Genomic DNA, 10,228 nt, shown 5'->3' on the forward strand with positions numbered 1-10,228 from the left:
ATATAAGTTGAAACTCTTGATTCATATAGATACTTAATGTTCCAAACAGAATGGTCCTGTATAGAATGGCTGCATATACATTACATATGCATTCCATGTGCATTCTTTTTAAGCAATATTTGAAAAGAGGAAAGGAATCTTATTTTGGTTTTAAGAATAGACATTGTTACTCTTTGGGACATGCAGATAATAATTTGTCCCAAAGATGCTTTTTTCACAAGGTAACTGGACTTTCTTGTTTTTCTTTGAGAAGCAAAATGTCATTGAAGAAAAACACGAAAGTCCAGTTGCCTCGTGAAAAAAGCACCTTTGAGACAACCATGACCTGGATTACTGAGAATCTCCATAGACATTCAGATAATAAATTCTAAATACAATGTGGAATATTCATACTATTCCTTTTTGATGGAGTTTTTGTTTCTCCTACCATCACAATATAGCCAGTACAATGAAAATAAGTAGAGTGCAAAGCAGACAATTAAATCATAATGATACAATGTTACACAAAATACAATGAACAAAAGGAAATAAAGTATCTTGTAAGCAATATGCTTTAACACAAGATACTCAGCAGGTGAATTATAAGCTTCATTTTGCTGGCCAGAAATTCCTGTATGATCAAAAAAAGCCTGCTTATCATATCTGACAATATTCATTTTCTTTTCAGGTATTAAACCTTTTGAATCTAAGCTTGTTTCTTTTCTTTCTTCAATCGGTTCCCTTATTAAAATAGTAGGCCTTATTTGTTTTTCTGGACTGAACTCTGTTTGATGGGAAAAGTGACCTATGTTTCCTTCTCTATTCTCACTAGGAGGAAATTCTTGGGGTTTAGTGATATTTAGAATAACATGAGTTATTTCACCTTTTGGGTTGAAGTTATATCCAGAACGAGCTGCAATTTCAGTTGAAGCATCTGTGGGTGGAGGCAACATCTCTTCTACTTTAGCAGTATGAGACCCTACAAATCCTTTGGGAGATATCACTGAGGAGTTTTCATAACAGCTTCCCACCAATTTTTTATCCAAACTGCATATTTTTGGTTCAGTTGTGGGACCTATGTAAGAAAATGAACTCCAGGTGTTTCCTTCTTCAGCTTCATTTTTGTGTAAGCCTTGCGAAGAATGTTCTGAATGTTTCAATGGTACTTCACAATGCACACCTTGTTCAGAAACAATTTTTCCTTCTGCTGAAAAAGGAAAAAATATTTCAGTGGATGGTGAATTATTTACAGAATTATGTTCTGCTTTGGCAAGCATTTCATTTGTTTCATGTATTGAAATCATTTCCATATGTACTGTTTCATGTGTGGGCACATTATTAATACCTGAAGCAGATATTCCAAATTTGGTGTCACATAATACACCCTCTCTATTGCATTGACAAAGAGGATAATGTGACCCATCATTTCTTCCTTCATGTATATCAAATACCATTTCCTTTTTCTCTGTGGGCCTGTCACTTAGTGCCGTCTCTTGGGGTAGCTTAACAATTACTGCTTTTTCACCAGCAGACATTTTTTCAGAAATATTTTCTGATGTCATTTTAATTATATAAGCAGCTGTAACTGCTTTTGCTTCTCCTGTACTATCATGCTTAGTGACTGAAGTATCTTCATATCTTAGTGTGCCTTGGCAAGTAAACAGTTCATCTGTGGGACTTACTTTCAAACATCTTGTATTATCATTAATACCCCCCATGGCTTCAACTCCTGTTAGTTCCTTCATCTGCACTCTTTTATTGGCTTCACTTTGCCTTTCTACCAACTGAATTTCTGAACCACTCCACCTTTGAATGATCGATCTGTCCCAGGTATTCTGATCTTTGAGAATAACCATGTCAGGTTCACTTTGGCAGCGTTCTATCTCGGAAATATTTCTGTTGGCAGGATCATCATTCTGGCTGTACTTCCTTTTTTCTAAGTTGTTTCTGCTATCAGACATTTCCTTTGTGCTTATTAATATAGATTTCATAAAGATATTTTTATCAATTGGTGGTACAACATGGGACTGACTTTCCCAAAGAGTATTATGAACTTTCTCTTTTTGAGTCATGATTTGACTCCTCTATAATGCTTTCCGGTTTATTTTTATCTGAGTTTCCACTGTCACTTAGATATGGAAACCCTATTGATTTTGGCATTTGCTCTTCTTTTATTTCATCTGGGACACTGGAAGTCATTACTTCTTCCCTTTGAGGTGACTTAGCTAGCCTGTTGATTTCATAATTGTCACACGAGACAGGTTTTCCATATTTGTTGATAAGACAGATTTGTTTTTCTGGAGAGTTCTCTAAAATTCTCAGCATGATTTCTTTCTCCTTATCAACATTATACTCAGAGTTATATTTTTCTTCTACAATGTCTTCTGAATGAGACCTTACCAAATAATTTTCTGTGACATCAGCATTAGCTGTGACATCACTATTTAAACCTCTGTTTACACATAATTGGTTTTTGCTTTCAATTTTTTCTCTTTGGGGTTCATGTCTGATGAGGTTTTTTGAATTTAACTCTGGAATTTGGAAAGCTATTTCCTGCTTAAGTTGTTTCTGAACTGCCTTGATATTATTATCCTTTCTTTTCAATGCATTTTCTTTTAACTTCCCTGCTTCATCATCTTCTAAGGAATTTGTCTCCCTTGATTTTTTAAAGTTATAATCATCCTCACCTATGAATAATGTCTCTATTGTTTTAATTCCTTGGACATTATTAAATTCATCACTTGGAACATCTGCTTGATCCATTCCACAAGTGCTTGAGACAATGTCTGCAATATAGGCAGTCTGGTTTTTCTTGAATTCAGACCAATATTCTGGTGAGACATAGGTTTCTTTTGGATTCAAACTCTCTAAGGACTCTACAGTTTTGTTTAGTGAGTCCTCACTGCATTTTTCTGGGAATAATAACTGCCTATCATTTCCAATGGAACATGTTTTATTATTCTGCAGTTCTTTGTCTTGTAAAGCATGTTCTGTTGAAGAGCTTTTAGTCAGAGGTTGTCTAATCAAGCCAGACTCTAGTTTGTCCCCCAGTTGTTGTGGTTCATTTGGAAATCTAATTGGCTCAGTTGCATAGGAACTCCTTTCATTCATAGAACTTCTGCTTCTAGTGAAGTGCTGACTTAGCTGAAACAATAGAATAAAAAAGAGTGAAAATATGTGTGAATGTGTGTGTAAATAAACTATATGCCCACATGCATATACACATACACACACGCGTGAAAAGGGGTTCAATTCAAGAAAGATCTTTTTTCCAATAAAACCTAGTTTCAGAAAGCAAGCTTCCAAGCTGGTTACAAAATGAATATTGCATTTTAAGCACATGTGCATGCACACACAGACCCAAAGGGCAACAAACAAACATAAGAGGCAAAAAATAAAATTCCATTTTTCTTCTTTATATCTCTCCCCATCTTTGCCTGTTTATTCATGAGCTCAGTAAGTTTCAAGTATGTTTCATAGAAATGAATCCTGAAGAGAAAATTCTGTACAAGGCAAGCTAATTCATTCAGAGAGCACATTCCATTCTAGGCATGTTTTATTTTAAAGTGAGTGCAGTGACACAAAACATCAAAGCTAAGAATGTACAGTATTGTCCAGTAAAATAAAACACATTTGCACATTGACAAATACTATAAGGATTATGTTTGTTTCATTTCTCCCAGGACCCCTCAGACAGGAATGTTTTAGAAACTGCAGAAACTAAAAATTAGGAAAAGCCACAAAGAAATTTCTTCAGTATCACCCCAATATTAAATTATATTATTCAACAGCATTTGCTCCTTATGGCATTCTTCTCTTGCTTTCAAATGCATAGATGGATGGTTCTATACCAATCAATTAGAAGGTAGCAACTTGGATACCCCCTTATTACAGTTACACTTGCTGCAGATACCCTATTACATTTTCTCTTATTAATATGTTTTGTGCAAAGCCTCTGCAAACTATTAATAGTAAAACGTCAGTCAAAGAAAAGTGAAGGGACTAATGTTTTTGCAAATTCTATTTTAATGACCCTCTGCCAACTAGTCCTCAAATGTATCTGAGCTTTTCAGTGATGCCAACTGTCAGGATTTAATAGTGAGATGCCTGTTTCTTCCCACCCCACCCCACCCCACCCCATCTCCCTCCTTATAACTGACATTTGCATGATTTCAATAATTATATGCAAATCTTACAATTTCCCCTTTTCACATAAGGCTGATGTTACTTGTCAACTGCCGAGCTGTCATGTGAGCCATTGCCTATGGGTCTCAAAGATTTGGTCGTATTTCCATTTATTATAGACCTCTATTGTTTAATTCATTATGCAGCACATAAAATGAATGGGTTGAGCTTTGACCAGGTATATAGATTTTTTAAAAATCTATATACTTAAGTCTTGTATTGGGAAATGCTGTGACTTTTATAAAAAATAATAATATTTCAGTGCTGATTATTCTGGCAATAAAAGCTCCATTCTGAATGACAACTTTGAACTCTCCTAAAGTTAGAGCTAAGATAGCTTTGGGCTTTTGTCTGAAGAATTGTCTTACTCTCTACCCAAAATGGCTATGTGGTTCTAATGTTTAGCGTGTCCTTTTGTGTATTTCAGATTTTATGTTTTCACTCACAAATAGCATTATATTTCCTGCTTATTTAGTTGTATATGTATAGCTATGCTATTTTTCTTCTCATAAAATGCAGGTTAACCCGCTGAATAACATTTGTGCAATATAAGTGGCATTGAGGTTAAAAATAATGTTTAATATGCATATATTTTTTTATAAAATCAATGTGATTTAGTCAATATTAGGAATATGTGTTTTACATCTGGAAGGTGGTATCTGTGGTCAGGTGCAATTTTTGAGTTTAAAAACAATAACATGACTTTCCCTGCTATTATTCTTTTCAAAATCAATTCTGGACAAGGAGCAATTTTTTAAAATCAATCTATACATCTGGTGCCACATTAAAATGTATTTTATGCAATTATCAAATGCTAAAAAGATTCACTCGCAACATCATTGCTTTTGCTCTTTCATGAGCTTACAAACAATCACTACTGAGTAGCCATTAGTTATAAGTAGAACTATAAGTAGAACTAGAAAAAAAAGAAAAAAATGCAATAATAGAAATCAGAAAAATAAGAATTTAAGTTATTATTATTCTATTGTTTTCAAATTATTCCTTATATCCTATGATAAAAAAGAGAAATAAGTTGTTAAATGAAAGATAACAAAACAAACTGTTTCAAAACATCCTACATCCTTTAATCATACTCTGTTAGTAACATAGCATTGGCAAATTATGTAGTATATGTATCACCACTGTTGAAGTAGAGAAAAACCTTCCTGTTGTGCAATATATAATAATATTGTCTAACAGAAGTGAACAAAGTTTTGTTCTTTTTTAAAATTATTTTGGATGGTTGAATACCATGTAGTCAACACAGTAATCTGTCATCAATGTAGACAGGGCCATGATTTCTAAGAATGAGGGTTGAATTTGGAGATATGGAGATTAGTGACAGCATTCTTGATATGTTAAATCTGAACAATTTTCAGTTGTTGTTTTTTTTTGAAGAAAAATGATTGAAAACTTATAAAAAAATCAGTGATATTATTTTTTTCCAAACAAATGTCAAGCCTGTATGCAGTTCATGCACTATGAGCTACCATTCCTCAACCTTCCTCAGTAAGAAGACTGCAATCCTTTGGTTGCTGAGGAAACACACCAGGGTATATAGTTTGAGATGATAGACATAATAGTCTGTCAGCTATATCCAATATCAAATCCCTGCTGATTTTTTATTGCTGGTTTTTGAATTTTATACTTCTAAAACTCAATAAGAAGTTATGTCCAACTTAAAAATGTCCACAGAAAAATGTCCACAGGTTAGTCAATAAGAGGCCAGAGATGGGGCAGAAGGAGAGAGAATAATAATCTGAAGAATTCTTTTTTATTCAATTGAAGAAAATTCCACTAGCTTTCTCGTGTCTCCCCTGGAAAAGTTTTATCAAAATTTTGGTTGGTCTAAATAAATGTTCATTGTTTGTAACAGAAAGAAATATTTGTTTATTTTAGAAAATAAAAGAACAGAGAATGTTGTTTGATTCTACATCCAGCATTTTGATATGCAGCTGAAAAGGTTTTAGAATACCTTAAAGTCATAGCAGTTTCTTTCTTGAGATTGTTCTGTAAAATAGGGGCTCCCAACCTGTCAGCAGCAGCCAGTGGTGAGTTTCAAATCCCTGAACAACTGGTTCTCTGCGTGGATGCAGGCCTGGGCCTCCGAGACTTAGAAAGGACTTCCGGAAGTGGCATCCCCGCACTTCCAGCGGGCCATTCTAGGCCTAGGAAGCCTCCTCCAGGCTTCCAAGGCCTAGAATGTTCTTTCGGAAGTGGCATCCCTGCACTTCCAGTGGGCCATTCTAGGCCTGGGAGGCCTCCTCCAGCCTCCCAGGCCTAGAACAGACTTCTGAAAGCAGTGTGCATTCAGCCAGTTCTCCGAACTCAACAAAATTTAGCTACTGGTTTGGCTGAATCCCATCATTAGTAGCGGCCCATTACCGGGCCATGGCCTATTCGCAACTGGGCCACAGGAGTAGTGGTCTGCCATGCACATGCCACACACAGCCCCACTCACATGAGCGGCGGGCACTAGCGCTTGTAGCTCCACTCGCATGAGCCTGCCCATCACACAAAACTATCCCTTCCCCCTCCCCTCCCATGCTGGGCTGCCAACCCAGAAAGGTTGGGGAATGCTGCTGTAAAAGATTCTGAAAGCTTACCAGCAACTCCAATTCTTTCTCATTTTCTTTGTCATCTTCATTACAGTCATCATTTTTTTCTTCTTCATTTTCTTTTCTGTGTTTATTTTCATTATCCACATGTGAATAAATGATTTGAGGGATGTCTGAATCTAAAAAAATGAATTATTGAATAATATTCACCTAGATGCTTTACAAAAATTATAACACAAACTACAGAAGGCTGAATTGATTGAGACTTTCTACCTGAGATTCTGGGATTAATCCAAATGTCTTTATCAGCCGTTGTCAATGTTTCCTCTTTACTATTAAATGAGAAAAAAAACCAAAGTGATAGTTATTAAAATCTTTTTCTGGATTTTTAAGCTAATTAATGTAGTATTTTGCATAAATTTAATTTTAAATAATAGTCTTCTCATCTGGCTTCATGTGTGATAATCTAATGTCACCGTAGGCAAATAATGACAGTAACCTAATCTTTCCATCTCCTTCCATAAATCTAATCTGGACTGAAAGGATCACAAGAAACTGGGTGCTCGCTATTTTGTGTGGCAAATCAGTCTAATTGATAAAACCCAAAATCATGATATCATTTTTTTTCACTTCAAGCACAAAGTCCAGAAGCAGTTTCCAAGTAAAAACAAGAGTACTTGTGTTTTTTTCTTTAATCAGCACAGTCAATTTGGCCATCTCTTCCATCAGTTTTTATAACCATTCGTCCATGGTAGGAATTGATGCATCCTTCCACTTTTGTGCATAGAACAGTCTTGCTGCCGTCACCATATATAAAATAAGAATTCCAATGTTTTTTTCCAGTTCTCTTTCTATTAGGCCCAGAAGGAAAGTTTCTGGTTTAATCTTCATGTTTACTTTAAGAATTTTTTCCATTAATATATGAATCCTACTCCAATATTTCTTTGCCTTATCACATGTCCACCATAAATGATAAAAAGTCCCTTCTTTACATTTACATTTCCAACATTTATTTGAAATACCTTTATACATTCTAGATAACTTATCTGGTGTTAAATACCAGCAATACATCATTTTATAGAAATTTTCTTTTAGGTTATAATTCAATGTGAATTTTAAAACTTTTTATCCACATATTCTCCCATTGTTCAATCATCACATTATATCCAAAATTCCTTGCCCACTGAATCATACATGTTCATTTTCCAAGTTCACTTTTAATAACATTTTATAGACCTTGGCAATTATATGATCATCATTACCACATAGTAGGATTTCCAATTCATTTTTAACGAACTCAAAACCATAGCCTTTTCTGTCTAATTTAAATCTTTCCTTCATTTGTTGATATGTAAACCAGTGACAAGGGTAACCTTCTAATTCTAATTCTTCCCTAGACTTGAGGATGGGGTCTCCAGAATTGAAAGATACTATTTTATCATATGTCCACCAGTCCAGTTTCACCATTTCTTTACTAAAAAAAGCTTCTTGGGGAGGGGGACACCCATAGGGGCAATTTCATAAAAAACCTTGTTTTATATTTATTCCAAACTCTTAATATGGCATGTCTAATAAAGTGATTATTAAAATCAACATTTACTTTAACTTTATCGTACCATAAATACTCATGCCATCCAAATCTTAAATCATGGCCTTCCAAACCGAGCAGCCTCTTATTCTGAAGGTTCACCCACTCTTTTAACCAAACCAAACAGCATGCATCAAAATACAATTTCAAATCTGGTAAACCCAGACCCCCTCTTTCCTTGGCATCTTGCAAAAACGTATATTTGATTGTTGGTTTCTTTCCTTGACATATGAATTTAGAGATATCCCTCTGCCACTGTTTAAATGGAATGTCCGTTGCAAGTATTGGTATTGTCTGGAACAGAAATAGCATCTTTGGTAAAGCATTCATTTTAATTACTGAAATTCTGCCCAGTAATGGTAAATGTAATTTGTCCTATCTCTGTAAATCCTTTTTTATATCATTCCAAAGAGGTACATAATTATTTTGAAACAATTTTGTGTTTGTATTTGTTAGCATAACCCCCAAATATCTCACCTTTTTCTCAACCTTGAAACCAGACCTTTTGTTCAATATATCACCATCCTGGGAGGACATATTCTTGATCAACATTGTTGTTTTCTGTTTATTTATTTTAAAACCTGCTAGAACCCCAAACTCATTTAATTTTCTCAACATATATTCTATCTTATTTTTGGGGTCCTGTAGGAATATAACCAAGTCATCAGCAAATGCCCTCAATTTGTAAACTTTCTTGATATTTATACCCATTATTCTCTGATCTTGTCTAATGTCTCTATTCAAAACTTCCAACACCAGAATAAACAACAAGGGAGACAAGAGGCATCCTTGTCTCATACCCTTTTGAATGTCGCATGGATCAGTTAAATCACCATTAATAACAATTTTTGCTTGCTGCGACGTGTAAATAGTTTTAACTACTTGAATTAAGCTCTCTCCAAAGTCCACTTCTTCCAGAACTTTAAACATGAAAGCCGAATTTAAATTGTCAAAGGCCTTCTCTGCATCTAGGAATATTAAAGCTGTTTCTCATTGTGGTATTGTAAGTATTCAGTGGTATTCAGAACAGTCCTCACATTATCCCTTAACTGTCTTTGGCAGAAAGCCAAATTGGTCTTCATGAAAAATCTTCATGTAAAATCTTCTTTATAGTCTTTCTGCCAAAATTGCAGCAAAGAGTTTATAGTCATTGTTCAGTAGTGAAATTGGTCTATAAATCTTTGTCTTTGTAGGATCTTGATCCTCCTTCAGTAATAACACAATATTGGCTTCTTTCCATGTTTGGGGTATCCTTCCCTCCTGAAGTATATCATTCATTATGTCTTTTAGTGGCTGTAGAAATTTCTCCTCGAAGCACTTATAGCAGGCATGTCAAACTGCTGGCCTATGGGCCAAATGGATCACAACGAAACTGCGCCCACCCCATTGCCGGCAATGGGGAAAAAGTCGCGATACGTCGCGCGACGTCACTTGACGTCGCGAATTTGACATGCCTGACTTATAGTATAGACTTGTAAGGCCATCTGGTCCTGGAGCTTTACCTGTTTCATTTTTTAATAGCTTCTGATATTTCGAAGACTTATTAGGTCATTCACAAGTTGCCTCTGGGAGTGTGATAACTTAGATAACCTTTGTCTTAAAAGATATTAATCTATTTTAGACCTATCTAACTCCTGTTTTTTATACAAGTTAGAATAAAAATTATGGAAAGTCTTTTTAACAAGTTCATTATCAGTTATTACCTTATCCCCTTCACAAATTTTCTCACTCATACACTTTTCCCTTTCGTTCCTTAATTTATATGCCAACCATCTCCCTGGTTTATTTGCAAATTCAAAATGTCTTTGTTTCACATACCGTATATACTCGAGTATAAGTCGACCCGACTATAAGCCGAGGGACCTATTTTTCGGCAAAGAACTGGGAAAAATTGGTGACTCGAGTATAAGCCGAGGGG

The 10,228-nt window shown here is 35.1% G+C and overlaps 1 protein-coding gene across 1 annotated transcript in view; it reads right to left on the minus strand.

Annotated features, from left to right (window-relative positions):
• Window positions 1–343: 343 nt before the first annotated feature.
• Window positions 344–10,228, minus strand: part of PPP1R3A (protein phosphatase 1 regulatory subunit 3A) — a 66,448-nt gene continuing 56,563 nt past the window's right edge. The window contains exons 2-5 of the mRNA XM_029285032.1: window positions 6,996–7,054; window positions 6,771–6,901; window positions 2,667–3,123; window positions 344–1,186 (exon numbers count right to left, since the gene is read on the minus strand). Of these exons, the coding sequence (XP_029140865.1) occupies window positions 393–1,186; window positions 2,667–3,123; window positions 6,771–6,901; window positions 6,996–7,054 (1,441 nt within the window). The 3' untranslated portion in view covers window positions 344–392. The remainder of the gene's footprint in view (window positions 1,187–2,666; window positions 3,124–6,770; window positions 6,902–6,995; window positions 7,055–10,228) is intronic.

Source organism: Protobothrops mucrosquamatus, unplaced genomic scaffold, assembly GCF_001527695.2.
Source record: "Protobothrops mucrosquamatus isolate PMUCROS unplaced genomic scaffold, P.Mucros_1.0 scaffold1213, whole genome shotgun sequence".
NCBI classification, from domain to species: domain Eukaryota; kingdom Metazoa; phylum Chordata; class Lepidosauria; order Squamata; family Viperidae; genus Protobothrops; species Protobothrops mucrosquamatus.